General features: G+C 35.5%; 1 protein-coding gene across 1 annotated transcript in view; it reads left to right on the forward strand.

Moving 5' to 3' along the window:
- The window catches only part of LOC126183371 (liprin-alpha-1), a 1187054-nt gene extending 1167384 nt beyond the window's left edge, over window positions 1–19670 (forward strand). Inside the window, exons 24-26 of the mRNA XM_049925301.1 lie at window positions 6993–7149; window positions 7311–7427; window positions 13683–19670. Coding sequence (XP_049781258.1) covers window positions 6993–7149; window positions 7311–7427; window positions 13683–13769 — 361 coding nt within the window. The 3' untranslated portion in view covers window positions 13770–19670. The remainder of the gene's footprint in view (window positions 1–6992; window positions 7150–7310; window positions 7428–13682) is intronic.
- Window positions 19671–20043: the final 373 nt, after the last annotated feature.

Here is a 20043-nt window from a genome sequence, read left to right on the forward strand (position 1 = left end):
GCTTTTTTTGCCTTTGGCAGATAAAGATAAAAAGTGTGCCAAAAACTAAAAACAGAGATCAGTTGACAGTCTTGTTGTGTTCAAATGCTTTGGGTGAACACATGTTGGCTCCTTATGATACTGGCAAGCAAAAAAGCCAAGAACTCGTAAAAGCGTTTTAAATTTTCCTATAATTTATGGAGCTCATTCCAAAGAATGGATGATTTCAGAATTGTTTAAGGAACAGATTTTTCCATAATGTATACTTCCTATGAGAGACAATAAAAAAAACCTTGGTTTTCCTGAACAGAGCAGTGTTGTACTGTTGCTAGTAGCTGTACAGCTCACCCTCCAGTGTCTAACTTGATCTCAGGGAATATTTTTGTCACTTACCATTTGGCATACATTACTTCCCTGATTCAGCCAATGGATCAGGGAGTAATTCAAAATTTGAAATGTTTTTACAGAGTTTCATTTCTTCAAGAGCTTATCAATTCAGACTGTTCAGTGGTGAACTTAAAAAAAAAATTAAATGTGTCATTCTGGAAACTGCTTTGGTGTAGAATAAAATTAAGCCTGTTACTCTTGGTGAAAATTATGTTTAAAGGCCTGTGAAGAAGATATAAACTCCACTATTCCAATTGAAAATGATACTATTGTTAAACTGTTAGATATTGCCCAAAATGAAATAAGAAATTTGCTGGAAGATGAAGTTTTGGACTGGATAGATATTGACAATAAAGAACCTGTAGTTGAATCAATATCAGATGAACTGACGGTAGAAAGTGTGATAGGGCCACAACAAGAACTTCGACCACCAGATATTGAGTCCAATCAAGAAGAAGGGACTGATGTAATAAACTCAACACCTCCACCTACCTGTAATGAAGCAGCTGCCACTAGTGATACATTTATAAGATTTGCTGGAAGCAGCAAATCATACAGCACTGAAGAACTTGTAAATTTGCGTACCATACAAAGCAAATTTTTTGAAGAAAAAATCAGACCAATTAGGAAAACATTAGTTCTTATTTCAAGTGAGTAAAGTTTGAAAATACTGCATGTACTGTAGTATAAAGCATACACAGTACTGTACTGCAGTATAATACTGTATGTCCTGAACTCCCATAAAATCTTAAAATTACAGTACAGAATATAGGCATAATTTTTTTCCATTTGTTCTTTAAAATGTTGTTTTACTTTGTTTTATACAGTATTGTACCTTTTTTATAACCTTAACAGAAGCAGAGAACATACAATAAACAATCAAAGACTGATCATCTGTTGTTTACCTAGTGTCTCACACTCCACACACTGCTGTTTGTAGACGACACTCGGTAGTTTGACATTTTCAGTAGTTTGGCACTGTCAGGTTCCGAAGGTACTGGATTAGCAAATTTCAGTGACTTTCAGTGTATGTTCTGTTATTGCTAATAGGCATGGTGAATGCTCATCCACAGAGACTTGCACCAGATTGAACTTATTTGTAAGATAATGCACATTTAGTGCATTGTCATAGGCACCCACAAGGGAAGACCAAGATGGGGTGCTTGCCTTTCTGGAATCTGGGTACAGATTTCTTATTTATTACAGAATTCTAGAAATGACTGGTTGCAATTCTAATAAAGTGCAGGCTGTTTGTGGGGCATTATGCCCTTTTCCTTGCTGCTTTGTTGGTGTCGGTGCTGTCCTACATTCAAAGTGGATGTGAAGATTAATAGAACATTACCAAAACAGTGTCCCCAATCTGTTTTCTGGCCCTTCCTCAGACAGGCATCATTTTTATTTCTGTTGATGTCGAACAGGGTTCTGTCAGTTCTTCTCTTCTAATGTTTGAGATTTTTAACTTTCAATATTATCTTAATGTGATCTATATACTAACAAAAATTTGTTCTGAGTATTTTCCAGTTTTATTTTCTGACTCGTCATGTGAAACTATGATTTCTGTAAGACCTGTGACAGGTGACTTAATCAGCAAGCTGATTGCCCCATCCTTGAAATCGTGTGAAATTAATTTAAAAAGTCACATAACAGAAACTGCTGCAATCTGGAGTGACAATAGAGGTGGCCCTAACAAACATGACAGTTTGGCTCTATGGCTGCATAGATATACAATGACAGAAAAAAATTGCTACACCAAAAAATAATTAATGTACAGTAATGACATTTTGGAAATAAATTTGTCTCTGTAACATATTTAAGTGATTAACATGGAAAGATCACAGGTTTATGTAAGCACGAGATAAGCCATTGCAAATGTGAAACGCTGGTACATTAATAACTGGTACATCTACCAGAATGTTGAGTAAAAGCATGCAAACATGCATGCATTGTGTTGTGCAGGTGCCAGATGTCAATTCTGGGATGGAGTTCTATGCCTGTTGCACTCGGTCTGTCAATACAGGGACAGTTAATGTTGTTTGTGGATGATGCCGGAGTTGTCATCTGACGATGCCCCGTATGCATTTAATTGGAGACAGATCTGGTGATCGAGCAGGCCAGTGCAACGTGTCGACACTCTGTAGAGCATTTTAGGTTAACAGCGGTAAGGGGGTGACCATTATCCTATTGGAAAACACCCCTGGGAATGCTGTTCGTGAATGCCAGCCCAACTGGTCGAATATCAGATTGATGTACAAATTTGCAGTCAGGGTGTGGGGGATAACCACAAGAGTGCTCCTACTGTCATATGAAATCACAACCTGCACCGTAACTCGAGGTGTAGGTCCAGTGTGTGTATTGTACAGACATGTTGGTTGCAGGCCCTCGACTAGCCTCCTCCTAACACAGTGCCATCACTGACACCATCTCAGAACCAACTTGCATCAGAAAACACAACAGACCTCCACTTTGCCCTCCAATGAGCTCTCACTTGATATTACCGAAGTCACAATTGACGGTGGTTTGGGGTCAGTGGAATGCACACTACAGGGCATCTGGCTCAGAACTCTCCTTGAGTAACCAATTTGTAACAGTTTGTTGTGTCACTGTGGTGCCAGGTGTTGCTCAAATTGCTGCTGCAGATGCTGTATGATGCCATGGAACCATATGGCAAATGCAGTGGTCTTCCCTTTCAGCAGTGCCGGGTGGCCGTCTGGAGCCTGGTCTTCTTGTCACTGTATGTTCTCATGACCACCACTGCCAACAATCATGTACAATGGCTGCATTCCTGCCAAGTCTTTCTACAGTATCGTGGAAGGAGTATACAGCTTCTCGTAGCCATATTACTCGATGTCATTCAAACTCGGTGAGGTGCTGATAATGGGCATCTTTGTCACCTTAATGACAATCTTAATTAATATTGGCTCACCACATCCAGTCTCAAAGGTTAACCGACACTAATGACTGTAACAGCATGTATTTGAAGAAAACCTGATGTGCATCCTCATGGTGGCGCTACTAGCACCACTCTTAGGTGACTGGCATGAAATATGAGTATACGTCATATTTCAGATGTAGAAACACACCTACCAACTTTTGTTTATGTTGCACAACTCTTCCTTGGTGCTGCAATTTGTTTTTCAATCAGTGTATTGGAGAGAGGTTTCATATAGCTACTGTATGAAATTACAGGTCACACTCGAGTTAAATTTATTATAAAAATGCAAAGATTCATTAAAACATGGATTGAATTGACAGTCAGTGTAGGATCCACAGTGATTCAGTGAGATTCACAAAAGGGCATGTTAAGACGTTGGCATAAGTGGGTGTAAATAGGGTTGTGAATAAAATGATTAAAAGTCCCCATATAAATTCCAATTATTGCAAATGTGACTAATCAGAGGAATTGAAGACCAGACTAGGAATAAAATTTCTAGAAATTTATATCAAAGCAGCACTTTCCTTGCCTTAGCACCTAGTAAGTCAAGGGAGCTGCAAGTGTGAATTCAGCTAAGCCAAATCAATCTCAAAATAAAAAAATAAAATAAAAATTCATGGTCTCTTCATCATGGCACCTGTAGTTGCTGCACATTCTCACCACACTTGTATAGTTCTACCACAGTGGATGACTGAAATGGCGGCTGCTGACTGTGAGTCTGGCCGTGACATCTACATACATTTTGGAACAAAGTCCAAACTCTGTAAGACAGAGCCAAAGATGGCTGATGAGGTCCTGAAGTTGAAGATTTCCCAGTGCCCACCTAAGATGAAGAGTCCTCCCTGCCTGCCCAAGTTGAAGTGTGTTCTGTTCACTATTATAGAAATTGTGCTGGGTCTCCCAGTGTCAGAAACTGTCGAACCAATTATGATAAAGATTGCAAGCTCTGACCAACAATGAATGAGAGGGAAGGCATAAACACACATGTGAGTCCTTCCTCTGGTTACCAAAATAATTTTTGTGAACCAATTGGGGTATGTTCCACAAGCTCAATTCAGAACACCTGGTTTCCTCCTTTCTTCCTGTGGTGCGGTTTTTTGCTTTCAAAGCATTTTTTCCACCCCATAGATCTCTTTTTGTCCAAAAAGCATTCTTAAGGCTGGGCAGCCTTGAAGTTTTCCAGTCTCCTAGTTTAACCAGGACACCACCTGTTGTTACTGCATCTGGATTTATCTGGCCTCCCTCGGCTCCCAGCTGTGGTGACCACCTCTTTGCTTAGGGCTTGGTAGAAAGAAGCATGTTTACGACATTGTATCACACCCCTACACGGAAATGTCTTGTGACAGCTCACCTGAGTTGCTGGTGGAAAGAAAGAACTCAGAGTGAAAAAAGATAGAACAGGAACTAAAGAGTTTCGCAATCATAATAACTCTGGGTCCATCGTTTCATGCAGTTCGTCAGAAAGTTCCGCTATCTGGCTCACTGACTTCAGCTTTCCATTTCCGTTTAAGTGAAACCTGTCTCTGGCATATTTGTCATGCTTTATTTTGCTTATATCTAGTAGGTGCACATGGTTAAACTTTTTACACAGGTTTTGTAGCTCAGTACAGAAACACTAGGATTCCCTATTAACACACAACTGCTAAGGGAGATGGTGTCACACTGGCATTATGGAGTTGTTTCAGAGTTATTCAAGGCAAAAAATGCATTTTACATCAACTTTTGAGGACATATAGGAAACTGAGTTTGCAGATCACCATTGTACTCTCTCTCTGTTTTATTCTGAATGAAAGCTAATGTAATCTATATATAATTAATTGTGTATCATTCCACGTTGGCCACCCTTCCTGCATGATATGTGGCATACACATTGAATTGATTTGCACTGCTTTGTTGAGGCTGTTACTGATGGATACCAAAACCAGTGTTTTGCTTGACATTTCTTATTCAGATGATTAACTTGCTACATAAAAACAATAAAGCAAGAGCTGTGAAATTTATGTAGTGCAAGATATTCGTAGCTTTAAGTTGTATTGTACCAATTCTGAGAGTTGCCGCAACCTTCACCTCGTTGCTCTAATTTTTTGCACAGCATGCATTAACATTCATTTTCCACATTTTGTGGAACTTCTCTGGTTCATTATTTCTCCACAGATTTAATAAAAACTTTTAGTGGTTTGTTAGGTTTTGATGTCCGGTCATGGTGACATCATTGGAAGTTGATAAAATGATGTGACAACCATTATGTAATGTTGGATGTTTGAAACTAATTATAGTCTACTGAATAAACTATTTTAAATACCTAGTCTTATATAAATGGTTTATTTTTGCATTACAGTAGAGTATCTTCTTCTCAGAAGTACAGATAAAGAATTGTCCAGCTTGTCTCCATTCATATTATCTATTCGTCATGTTAACTAGGCTTTTTATGAAGAGATTTCAGTAGAGTGCTATATTATGTGTTGTTAACTGTAATGAACTGGGACAGAGAAACATCCCAAATTACTGAAAGAGAAGTCATCCGTATAAAAACTGTGGTTAGAAAATTAAAGAACTGAAGGCTTGTGCATAGAGACGTGTATTTCCTGTCCTCAGTGCATTACAATAGTGGTGAAATAACACTAATAGTAAGTACTATGTGCCATATTTTACTCAATTGAATATTGTGATTTCTACCATTTAAATTTCTCTTTTCACTATTATGGGGATGAGGATATCATCCATTTAGTCAATAACTATGCTGGAGTTGTCATGATTTGCTGTCATTTCCACTGTTCAGTAACATCATACACTGTGTTGTCTGTAGTCTGGTATACGTTGCGCAAATATTCATTCTGAGACCTTTTGTGTTTTGTAAATCACATTTACAGTGCTGTGTGTACCTTAAAAAAAAAGAGAGAGAGAGAGAGAGAGAGAGAGAGAGAGAGAGAGAGAGAGAGAGAGAGAGAGAGAGGTAACTTGGAAGTTAAGCATCTTGACATTCATACTCCAGAAATTCTAAAAAAAAAAAAACTCTTGTAGCACTTCGCCACATTTTAAATTGTCTAAACTGACATGTGTAGTAAGGATCCTTGTCAGTAACGTAACTATTACAGTAATGAGCACTGTATACATTGCTCGCGTACATTCACAGCATAAGTACAGCCCTATAGTCTGGAAAAACACTCCTCAGAGTAGAACAGTTTTCAGCAAACACAACAAAATTATATGAATAATAAAAAATGTAAGCAATAGGAAATTGTGCAAAACCTTTTTTAAAACACTAGGTATCTTATACCTCTTCCTTTCATTTATATAGTCAAAATAGTTACATATTTCAAATATGTAAGGTAAGGAAATTACTTTTGCTTACAGTGTCTGTGTTACTACTACACAAAGTTAAACATTAACATAAACATTGGACATGGTTTTAACATGATCATTTGAAATATGTATATGTATCCTCCATCAGCAGAAATATACAAACTGTTTCTCAGTTACATGTTTAAAAAGTCTCTGGTATTATTATTTCTGTAAAACTGTTTCCACACGATCATGCAATACGCCATGCTTGGAACTGTAGGAACTGATGTACACTATATGTACTGAAAAATATTTACTTTGGCAAATAAAGAAAAAGGGTAAGTCCCTGTACCATTGTCTATAAAGATGCAGCTCAGTAACTCTCAATTCTATTTAACTTTATTTCATTCAGGACTAGTCTACAGTATGGAATATCATGCTTAAAGAGACTGAACTATGATCGTAAGCAACTGGAAGAGCGGCGTAAATCATCTGAAAATGAACTGACTGATGTATTGGTTTGGTCAAACGAAAGAGTCATCCGCTGGGTCACTTGTATTGGATTAAAGGTACTATTTATATATCCAAAATTTTATACTGTTAGAACATTTGTGGATCACATTTTATAATTGCAGAGAATGTAAAAGATATTTGTCACTCTGTTTGTTATATAAAATACTGCATGTCATTATTCAGCTCAGAATAGTATTTCTTGGCCTTGTATTTCCAGGAATATGCAAACAACCTGCTGGAATCTGGAGTTCATGGAGCACTAATTGCACTTGATGAAAGCTTTGATTCTAATGGTATGGCACTTGCCCTGCAAATACCAACTCAAAATACCCAGGTATGAAACTGTCATTGTTTTCTGAGGCTGGTGAAAAAGTGGTTTCTCTATTTATAAATGCCATAAAATTTGTAACATCTCTGTATAAAAAGAAAAAGGCAAAATATGACTACATCAGGTTGATAAAGATTAAAACTTAAAGTACCCTAAACCAAAAGATATTGGCTCAGAAGGAGTTGAGAAGGGAACTTCTGTTGAAGAAAAATAGCTGGCAACATTTAGTTCATCACCACAATATCTGAATAGATCACATCATCCTGTAATCATTTGTAGTCTTAATTCATGGTGTTGTCTGTAGTGATTTTGGCTATTGTCATTTTCAATGTGGTCTTCTCGTGTGCAGCTTTTAACTGACCTCAAGCAGTTCATTCCAATTAGCTATAATTTTGCTCCATCTTTTCTCACAATCACCAACTGTTCCTCTAACCTTTATGTCAGGGACAGGATTGTCTTTGTTTCAAACAGCACAAACCTTGAATTAATTTATTCATTTTCATATCAGTATCATTTGTCAAGTTCTCTGCAACAACCCAGAAAACTAAAATGTACACAACCCAGAAAACTAAAATGTACACAATTGTCAGGACTTATCCTAATTTACACTGGTTATTTTCCAGCAAATGTCACTGAGTTTATTTTATTCATGCATGTTTAAAAATGTATTAACAACATAGGGTATGAAACCAGATATTATTATCTGATTGTTTGTTATTCTTTGATCAGCTAATGAAAATGTTTTAAAGTGTCTCAAGATTGAGTGAGCTCCATTGGGATGCTTTAACTACCAGACCAGTACATATTAACAGATCAACACACACAGTGAGAAGCAGATTGCTTTCTTGTCACAACTCTCTATTGGGTGATATATTCTTCATGTATTTTCCCTTTTTGTAATGGTATTTTTGTTCCATCATATCAAGTTTGGATGTAAAATACTAGATGATATGTTAGTCCTTTCCCTTGCATTATGAGCAAAATCAGGATCCTATTTACTCAATAGAAAACCCTGTTGTAGTGCAGAAAGGCCATATGTATTTCTTTGTTAATTTAGTGAAACTTCTGAATCACATATCGCATACGAGAAGCATTAACAGTGAAGCCATGTTGGAGCTTTTGTTAAGTTATTCCATTCTGGGATGATATTTGGTAATGAGGGAGGTGTTTCTTTGCAGCCAGTTCATTGGGGGTGGTTGGGTAATCAGAGGCCTGTACAAATAACTGTACACTGAAAAGAGGAATCCTACCTCTCCCAAAGTGATTTCTGCCACCAAATCAATCTATAAAGTGTATTGGTCCATTCTTATGCCAGTCCAACTTCCAAACCTTTGCCACATAGTTCAAACACATTTGGAAGTCAAGGTGCAAGACTTGTCCATTGCATCCACACACTACATCCTATTCCTGTCCTATCACTAGCTTGTCCTCTTCATCAGAAGCAGAACCACATGTGAAAGTGGTCTTGTCATATAGTACGTGTACTTTAATTGCTGTACAGCCTTTTTAAGTGAGCATGCCACTGAACATCAAAGCTCTACTTCAATGACTGCTTCACATACACACTGTTTCCCATCCCCTCAAGCTTCTCAGAAATGCAATGATTGGAAATGGCCTTATAGCACTTTTTTCAGTTTCACAATCATCCTGGCCAACATTCACTGTCAGTAAACTGACATTTTGTAACCTCTAATTTTTGGCTTCCTTAAATTTGACAGTTTTTAACAAACTCCACACATTCCAACTGTCATAACAAACTGTATTTGTTTTCAGTAAGAAATTTCCTTGATAACTATCATAAAATTAGTAGTCACCTCTAATCCTCCTCCTACTGGTTCTTGAGTTTGAAGCACAGTCAGTAAATTAATCGTTATTGTGACTCAGCTTAGTATTTTGCACAGGGTTGCCTTGAACATGTAGAACGGATGTTGTGTTACAGTGGTTCAAAGTATTTCACGTGTGATGGGTGGTATTCCCAGAATTTCTCTCCTTCCCAAGTTTCTGGTTACGTCTGCTTCTTGACATTCAGCAGTGAGGTGCTGGCAGTAAGTCTACACTGTCTCTTTACTTCTCATCCCTGTTTGCGTAGATTGTCAGGCAGAATTGTATTCCATTCCGTGTATGATTATGCAAATTTTGTAGTAACAAGATAACTGCAAGAGCAGTGTAACTGTTATAGTTGCATAAGGTTTCTTTGATGTCCTGTGTCTTTGTATGATGATAATAATAATTTGTATAAGTAGTAATGATCCAACAAGGAGTGACAATATGTGCTGCATTTTGGTTGCACAGACATTGCCTTGAAATATCTCTCCCGATGTAGCTCTGATCCCAAGTTACACACTGTACCCAGGGCTGCTTTCTGAACTTCATCAGTGTAATGTCCCTACATGTTAGAAAATTTGTTGTTAAATGATGTGCGTGATTAATATTTCCAGTGTGTTGGGAGTGACCCAAGTCATCAAAGATTGTGACAGTGTGTAAAAGATTGTATATGATGATGTCAGCAATACCAAAAGTGAGGGCAAAACTGCAAGCTGAAGGGCAGACTGTGACAGATCATAACTAAGACTAAGAAAATAAGTGATGAAAAATCAGTGTGCATTTGTATGTTCTGAACTACGTGTCAGGCAGTTGCAGTAGTCATCTGGCTTACTGAACTGTCCAACACATTGTTCACAACCATTGATTTAGGTTACATGTGAATATCACACTGTCTTCCATAAGAAGTAAATTGTCATGTGGTAATAATGCAGCACAGTCAAAGATTCATCATTGTCGTCATTACAATCATCATATACATATACTTGTCAATAGTGGCCATATGCCATATAAACTAACAAATTTCTTCATTTCTATAAGTCTGTAGATGTTATGCATAAGATCTGCAAAACAGGTATGGCCATCACTTTTATTAAACAATGTAAATTTTGCAGCGTAATCCCAGAATTTGTTAAAGGTTTTTTAAACAGTAAAATGTGCAGTAAGTCGCCTAGTCTTAAACAGAAATTGATACAGCAAATATTAGTTGAAAGAACGGTGGAACTTTACACGAAAGAAGATAACCTCAACGCTGAAGCAAATGACCTCCAATTATTTTTGTCCAAAACCTTTAGAGATAACTACAATTTTCAGATAGATGGGTTCTGGTTACATGTCAACTTATGGTTAGATAATTGTAAAATAGAAATTGCTCAACGACATAACAAAAAGTTAAAGAAATTAATTAGTCGAGTTAATTCCGGTGTATCCCAAAATGCGCGCAAAAGGGAGGCTGCCCAGTCTGTGTTTCATCAACACGTTGTTAATAAAACAGATATCATTTTCACAGAGGACGAAAATAAATTGTTAAGTAAAGGCTTCAAATATAATATAGAACCTAGTTTGACCCCTCAAAATCTTTGGAAGTTGGTAGTGGATCTTAAGGTTGGCCTTGATAGCGGTAAAGTAGATAAAAGTATCCAAACAAGGCTTGCTTATGATGCTTGTAAAATAATACAAAAAGAGTGTCTAGGTAGTAATACATTCACGAAAGATACGTGCAATGTTAAAAACATTAACGAAAAACTAATAAATAATGAAGCCCTAATAACTAAGGCCGATAAGGGGAACACGATTATTGTTTCTACAAAAAAAGAATATATTCAGAAAACGGAAATGTTCTTTGAAGAGAATGGCATCATACCACTAGAGGTAGACCCAACGCCCGCCATACAGAGGGATATTAGAGTGAGTCTTAGCAATACCAAGAAGTTGATCAGATAATATAGAAAAACGGCATTGATAAACATGAACCCCAAGCCCCCAACGCTAAGGAGTCAATTTAAGCTCCACAAAATTTCCCATCCGATCCACCCTATTGTCGATAGCACCAATAGTGCTTATCATAAATTAGCAAGAAATTTACATTATAAAGTTAAAGAATATGTCGTGTTTCAAAATAATTTTTCAATTAAAAATTCAGTGGAACTAGCCAACAGACTTAAAACCGTAACATGTTCCGAAAACACCAAATTGGTGTCATTTGACATCATTAGCTTGTACACACACGTACCAGTGGATCAAACCTTGAACATTATAGAACAAAACTGAAGGTACCACAAAAAATTATCCACCATAGAAATTGATGAGCTAATGTTACTTCTTAGAACGACTCTTAAATACAATTATTTTTCATTCAATAAAAAATTATATTCACAGCGATGTGGCTTAGCTATGGGGAGTCCACTTGCATGTATCATGTCCGAAATTTTTATAAATTCTCTCGAATTGGTTTTTTTCCAAAATTACCTGGAATTAGTGAACAACATCATATTTTATGCGAGATACGTGGATGACATTCTTCTACTGGTTAATAATTTTCCAGAAGGAATAGAGCAAATTTTCGCAACGTTTAACAGTCTACATGAAAAACTAAATTCACACAAGAATTGGAATCAGCTGACAGATCACTAAATTCTCTTGATTTAACGTTGACTATTAAAGATGCTAAAATAGAGTTCAACATATTCCAGAAGGCAACTTGTTCAGACAATATCATCCCGGCCGATTCAACCCACCCCCAAGCGCATAAAATGGCGTTTTTCTATTCTAGTATTAATCGGGCGATTTCTATTCTGTTGTCGGAAGTCAACCTCGAAAAAGAATTACAAATTCTCGAGAGTATTGCACAGAATAATGGCTATGATCCAAAGATATTGAGGCAGTTATATCATAAGAAAACGCGAAAAAGGACAACGACTTTAGTAAACACAAATACTCAAACCCAAGATCAGACCAAGAAATGGTTGTCAGTTCCTTACATAGGTAATGTCTCCTACAAGATAGGGCACCTGTTGAAAATTCAGGTTTTAAAATTTCCTACTCGACGAGTAATAGTTTAAAGCAAAATTTGGTTCATTCCCTTGAGAAAGACGGTGACAAGTCAGTGAAATCAGGCATATATAAGATTATGTGTGATGATTGCCCATGTTATTACGTAGGTCAAACAGGCAGAGCTATAGCAGTAAGGTTTAAAGAACATCTTCCAATAAAGGGCGTAGCAACACGGGGGTCAGCCTTTGCGGAGCATCTGGTGCAAATGGCTCATACACCTAAACCTTTACGTGACATAGAGCTACTACATCGTTAAGTTAAGGGATATAGACTCGACACGCTTGAGGAACTACAAATTTATGCACACCTAATTACAGATAGAAACAATTTACTGAACGATCAACTGTATCTAAAAAATAGGGCATACTTCTAAGGCTTCCAACCTATACTAGGTTTACAATAATTCATAATGCATGTGACCTCACAGTTTCTGTAATAATAGATCCTTTCCTACAGATGTTCATACGAGATTTGTTGGTCAGTTTAGTAAGCTCTGTAGTAGAATGTAAAACGTAGTCATGCTGGATACTGTAATTAACTTACAATAGTAAAATATAAAATTAATTCATAGCAAAAAGGTTATCTGACGCGTGCGTAATAAGAGTTTCACTCTATACGTCTCGCGCATGCGCGCTGCCCTCTGTGAGGCAGACCGCAGAGCCCTCGCGGTCCGCAGTCCCTTAGTCACACGACGAGGCCCATACAATGGGCTTAAAGTGAATTTCTACAGTTGGTTTAATAGAAATGACAAAACCTTATGGTTGTGCATCAAGTTTTATGAAGTTGACTTAGAACATGGCCTGTTTTACGCAAACATTTAAATAATAATTATGTAAGTACTATATGTTGCATCCTGTAGAATGACCATATCTAATATAATTTACTAGTGCATTATAATATTAACTTGTTGCAGGTTCTGAAGAAGACGTTATTACTAACGTTGAAACCTAGGTAAACGATAAAGTTAACCTGCAACTGTAGGCTGTATATTCTTATATAAACAGTATCAGTTGCTGTCGCTGCATAAAAATGTTAAAAATTATGTTCTTCATTTCTTGTTTGTACAACTTCTGTGTATTACAAGTACTGTATTCCAGTCTGATATGTTGGAAATTCTTGCAAGTTTAATACTTGACATGAACATGTAGTCTTATTAAAAAAGTGTTTATCAGAGCTAGTTTATTGGCAGCTGTAGCTGTTACGATTTACGAATACCCATGAATAATGATAGGCGATTGTGGATTGAAAAAGGATGTTTGCTTAGTTCATAATAACACTTCACAAACATCAAGTTTGAACAAAATGAATAAATATGTTTGCATTTTGACACTTGTTCGTCAGTAAATTGTAAATGATTCTTAAAATGTTTCTTAAATTTCCTTGCAGGCACGGCAGATGCTCGAGATGGAGTTCAACAACTTATTGTCGGTAGCAACAGAACGCCGAATTGAATCTGAGTTACCCAAATCTTGATATTACACCACAAGACACCCACACACATAGATTGCTGTGGACATTGCTTGACTGTGTGTGGCTGTGTTATTTGCCAGATTGTTAAGAAATGTACTGAGTGACTTGCTTGCATCGTGTCCATATGTTTGGTTCTGCTTCCAGAAGATCACATAACCCTACAAGATGTACATTTCTGAGTCATTGTATTGACAAGATACTGTATAACTGATATTTTATTTAAAATGTCACAACTACATCAAGTCTAAAATTATCAGTAACATGGTAGGAGTTGATGTTTTATAAGACACTGTAAACTAGAGTTTGTTTTAAGATATAAAAATATGTTCAAGTAATTGGACTTATCATAAGCAAATGTTTAATGACCGGTCACTGTGACTGAAGTATAATGAGCTGTAGTACCTTTGCTGCTGCAGCTTACAAAATTTGTATAATATTTGGTAGAATTTCCATGGACAAACTCTGTTCTTTTCTAATAAAATGTGTGTAGAGTTATGAAGCGTCAGTTGATAAGTCAGACAGTGATATTGTAACTCTTTTATTGCATTTTGAATGTTAGGTATTTCTTGAACTTCAAAAACTAAATCATCAGCAGAACTGAATCTCATTATTAACTCATTTATCTGTGTTGTACAAAGTGTTAAAAAGAAAAACCAGTCGATTCTCAGAACTGTTAAAGAGTGTAGTGTTACTGTCGAATCATCAGAAATGCCCACTATGAATCCTATGCTACCTCCATCCTTGTCGAGAGATGAAGTTTTTAAGTTTTGTTTATGACATTTATTAAAAAAAAAAAAATCTAGTGTTATGTTTCGTCGACGACAGAGAGCTTTAAGAGTAATATTAAGTATTGTAAATGCATTATTACGCGAGCCAGTGCCATCGGAGAGACACAGGTGCGGATAAAGTCAGTATTTCCGCTTATTGTATTGTGTATTATTATATTAATAAGTGATGTGTAATGTTTCCTGAATATTTAAATCATTACTTTGTCATTTCCGGTAGTTGTTGAAACTGTTCAGTGTCATCACATCATTACTGATTATCAGAAAGAGGTGCTCTGTTGCTCAGAAAGCATTCAATTATGTAGAAGATGGTGGCAGATGACATGTTGAAATTCATAGAAGTTTATGAGCCTAGGTAATTGTACAAAATGAAGATTATTTCAAAGAATTGTATTGCATGAATTGATATTTGATTCTAGTTAAATGAAAAGGTTACCAAAGTTGTTGGAAGTTGTATAAATAGTGTGTACAAATATGTTGGAAAATTTGCTGTATGAGAATGTATATCAGATACTGTGTACCCATTGTCTCCAGTATTATTTTATACTCATAATTTCCTGAAGTGAAGTATTGGAACTGGTGATATGGCCTTTTCTCTAATATTTCATTGGCTATAATAAATCTTTCTTGCTACATTGTCATTAGATACGTTCCTTAGTCTAAATACTAAAGAAGGACCAATGAAATAAATCCTACAGTTGTAAAAAAAACTCTCACATAAGTAACTGTGAATAATATAAGTGAAACCACAAGATACTGTAATAGCTCTGATTTTGTATAGAATGTTGCCACATGTTGCTTACTTGCTTAAATAATGTGGATGTTTTTAATAGGTGCTGGCCTAATAAATAAATGGTGCAGTGAACAGAAACATATTGAACTGTAAACACACTGGAAAGATTGTATACATAAAACCCAGTCTGTGTCTTTGTGCATTGTCTGTCTAAATGCTTTGTGAAAGTATATCTACTGCTGCAAATGTCCCCCATCTCCACATATAACAGCAGTTTCTTGTTCCAGCAGTAATTACTTTTAAGTGTTTGTACATTGCTGATAATAGTGCATATAATTAGTAAGCACAGAAACTATTGTATCATAATACAAAGTAAATTAAAAAAGCCTCTCTTTTCAGTTGAATTTTAAGGACAACATTTGTGCAACTTGTAGGTAATTTTTTAATTTTTTACAATTTATTTATGTTTGGAATTTATATTTTATGTAAGTCTACAGTTTCACAACAGAACACAGCTTCACAGCTATAATGAACTTATTTTATTTTCCTTTTCATGTTATTTATTTCAAGGAAACACTGCAAGGATAGATTATTGTGTGGATGCTTTGAAGGTTAATAAGTAGTACATTTCTGTGGCAACAAGAGTCTTTGTATATGCTGAGAAAATTAATCCTTCAGTTCATTTTTGAAAAAGGGTGCTGTGTTCTGAGAAAAATTGATGAACTTCTGTTAGTGGTTTGTAATTATGAATATATCAGTATGTGACTTGTGAAGCATACGGTAAAGTGTTCTGGCTTCACAGTGGCATAAAGAATCACTGTAATTGAAAATCACTGACAGTATAATGTTTATTTGTCCATTTGTTGCAGGAACTGGTGTCATTCCAATCAAACAATTCCATCCATTTAGCAGAACTGTTCTTTACAGATTGTGTATTTTTATGTATGTTACACCATATTTAATTGTTGACTTTCTTCTATCATTTTGGACTTTTGTCTTAGATTGTTTTCCTTTTTAGTACATATTTCTTCCATGTTAGTGATTGCCATTGCCATTTTAGGTTCAAGAGTATCCTATTTGACTTGGCTGATGTGTGAAACATGCTGTGGAGGTGTGTTTGTGTGGTTTTCCCCTCCCACATTTACCTGTTGTAATACAGTGATGAACAAATCCCTGTTTACCATAAATGAAAGGCCACTAGTGCATGGTGATGGTACTGGATGAATAATGAAGGCTATGCTTGCAAATTAATTTTGTTATGGGGAAGCATCAGCATTGTAGACAATTTATTCCATCCAAACAGTTCATTACAAAGTACAAAAGATAGATCACCATTAATTTCAGAGGAAAAATGTCCTGAAAGATGCGTAAAAGTCTTAATTGCGAGCAGCTGGTATTCTCTCTCTTAAATTATTTTTCATAATTATCAGACTCGAGATTATATATATTCATTGGATGAAGTATATTTTTACAGTTGACTGATGGTGGATGATATAGGTTTATAAAGTTAATTCTGCCTTTTTTCAGTGTGTCCAAGACTGATGTGTTTAGCATGAATGTTTTGAAAACTACTTTCTGCTCTTAATCGGAACATGTAGACAAATTAGGTTTACTCGAGATTTATCTAATATGTTGCTTACATGCATTTTGCGTAACTTTGTGGCTAAGAGTAAAATAGACTTGCATGTTGTTGCCTAAGATATTTCTATAATGTTTATTGTAAAGTCACTCCATTATTTAACAATTGTTAATTTGTGTTCAGTACTGTTATAAGTTACCATTTTGACCATCAGTACCATTCTCCAATACATTAAGTAGCTGTTCAAGAGAGTTGTTCTACATCACATTTATTAATTACAGTATACATGAATCTGACTGTACTGCACTCACAGAAAAGAAATGAAGGTCACAGTAAGACAGACACACATTCTTCAAAATTAATATGTAATATCAGGCTTCCACAATAACATGTTTCTTCCTAATGAGCAAAAGAAATGAAGAAACATCAAAGCTTTGTCAGACGCCAAGGGGATTATCATGACACTAAAAGCACAATCCCAAGAAAGAATGATAATCTTATTGCCCCCTCCCTGCTTCTCTCTCTCTCTCTCTCTCTCTCTCTCTCTCTCTCTTTTCTACATCTTGCATTCTTCATCATTTGGTGAAAACCTCTGCCACAGACTATGTGAATTGCCTGATTCATCTCTCTGTATATAATCTACGAAATCTGTGGTTCTAGCATCTTAGGATTTTTTTGTTTCATTTGTTCTACCATGACCTTCAGTTCTTTCTGATTGTTGCAGCCTTCTTGATTACTTTTATGTATATCTGTGGCTTTCATTTTTTATTTAATTATTAACTTCCTTTACAATTTCACCTACAAATTTAAGTTATTTATTGAACTACTGTAAATAGTACTTCTTGTAAAGAACTTCATTTAATATTTACACATCAAACAAATACATAAGATAGCTTATGTATTTATCAGTGAATCAACTTAACAAGAAATTAAGTTGACTGATGTGTTGATCAAAGGTGCATTTATTAATTTTACACACAGTAACTGTTTTGATATATTCTGTGGTTTATTTATGTTCAGTGTACACCTTCTTTGTGGTTATGTCACTGCATTACAAATGTTGATGCTGATTGTGATTTTTGGTAGATGTTACATTCTCTTTCAAATCGCTAAAATTGAGTAACATATGTTGGTGGTATGTTATTTCAGCTTGTCAGCTGTTTACTATTTATCATAGCTGGATGGAAATGTACTTGTAAACATGTATATGGGGACAACTTAATATGCCATGTACCTACTGAAGCCCCTCCAGTAAATGACATAGTGATAGTAAATGAAATAAGGGTGTTACGAAGTGATATTTATGAGTCATATTTTTTCCCAAGGAAACAAAAACTTTGAAGCGCATATGTCTTCAAAATTCTTGTTTACATCTAAGAAGAGTCATTTATTGCTTTAAATAAGATTATTTCAATGTACTTCACAGTTAGCACCAAAATAAAATTCTTTGATTAATTGTATTTAAAACTTCTTGGGGATGTCACTAACTGTGACTACCAGATTAATGGTTGATTGCTTTATGGTTTATGCATACTTCTGTTTTTGAGAACTGTTGGAGAGGCTGGAATACATGTTTCTAATTTTACCAGTTACCATATTTGCAAGTCTTGATGTAAAAATTATGTTCAGCATGATAACCATTGACTGTTTAGCTGTGGAATCACATTGCAAATGTAGTGTAGCATTAAAAAGATAGTAGAAATTCTGAGCTGAAAATTTTGTCCTTACAGCAGGCTGTCATTGTTAGATGCGTGTTCACCATTTATAATTGTGCAGGGTTGGTTGTTGTTGTTTTATAAGTTATTTTGAAGTGTGCAGCTTTTATTTTTAACAACAGTACACTTTCAGCTCTTCTTTATTCATAGGGTAGAATTCAGAGTACATCTCCAACATGAAAGTTATGCTAGGTATAATAAAGAGAAAGAAAGCAAAGAGACAAGCTCTGTAAAACCAATTTCACTCTGGATATTCTACAATATTATGTAATAATAAATATTTTCATCAGGCATTGCATGAAGAGAGTGTAAAAGCTACTGCAATTATCAGTGTGAGAATAATGTTTTTGGCATATTAAGAAATATATGCTAGAAATATTTCAGTGTCAATAAAAAATTACTATTAAAATGTTGAGAATGAAATTAACAGTGCAAGAAAAGCTCACATTCCACTGCTCTTGAAATTTTCTGTATTTAAAGAGGAAACTAACATTTTAGTAAAGACACATGGCAAGCAGTAGTTTTTTGTGTAAAAGTTAATGCTTTATTGTGCTTTTTTCCAGAATTTCTGTATGCCTTTTGTCATAAAAATAAAAAAATAAAAAAGTGAGCATATGTAAGTGTAAAACATTTTATCAGACATGGAAAAATATTCTTTGGTTGGAAAATCACGTTAAATGAAGCAGCATTTCCCATAAGTAAAATAAATTGTTTTGGAACTTAGTTAACTAGGCATGGAAATACATTTTATGTATTGTACAGTGTTCGGAGTGAAGAGTGCTGTGTACTGAGTAAGGCAATGAATAAACTTAACTATAGAAAACTGATTTGAAAGTTTTATTTCCAGTGCTGAATGTGACTATCTTGTTATTTACTGTTCTTTGTCATAAGTCAAACATGTTATACATCTAAACATACTGAAATATGTAAATAAAGTTCTTCACAGACTTTATTCTCACATTTCTGACTGTTTGTACTTGATCATGAGTTACACCCAAGTACTTAAATGTAATGTAGACCTATGAAGGTGACTTGGGAGAAGGGAGAGGGGAGAGGTTGAGACAATGAATGTGTACTGGGAACGTATCTTGACAGCCTAATGCTTTCCATTTATGTTTATTTTGACACATTGTGATTAAATTGGTCATCATATCTCTATATTGGCTGAATTAATTTATTTCTAGTTTTTAGATTTATGAAACACCGAGCTACATATTTGTGCTTTATTTCCTGCATTCACATTTACAGCAAGCATTTCATGCAAGAAAACCATATATTTTCAGCTACTGTCTTCTTCAGCATCTGGGTTATAATTTGCCAACAGAGGTTCCTAGTGCGTGTGTGTGTGTGTTGTTATAAGCTGACAAAAATATTTTGTGAAATAAGTAAATTTACAAATGCAAGGGTGATAATACAAAAAAAGTAAAATATCAAAATAACCTGAGACCAATGTCTTCTGAAAGCT

The sequence above is a fragment of the Schistocerca cancellata genome, chromosome 4, assembly GCF_023864275.1.
Source record: "Schistocerca cancellata isolate TAMUIC-IGC-003103 chromosome 4, iqSchCanc2.1, whole genome shotgun sequence".
NCBI lineage: Eukaryota > Metazoa > Arthropoda > Insecta > Orthoptera > Acrididae > Schistocerca > Schistocerca cancellata.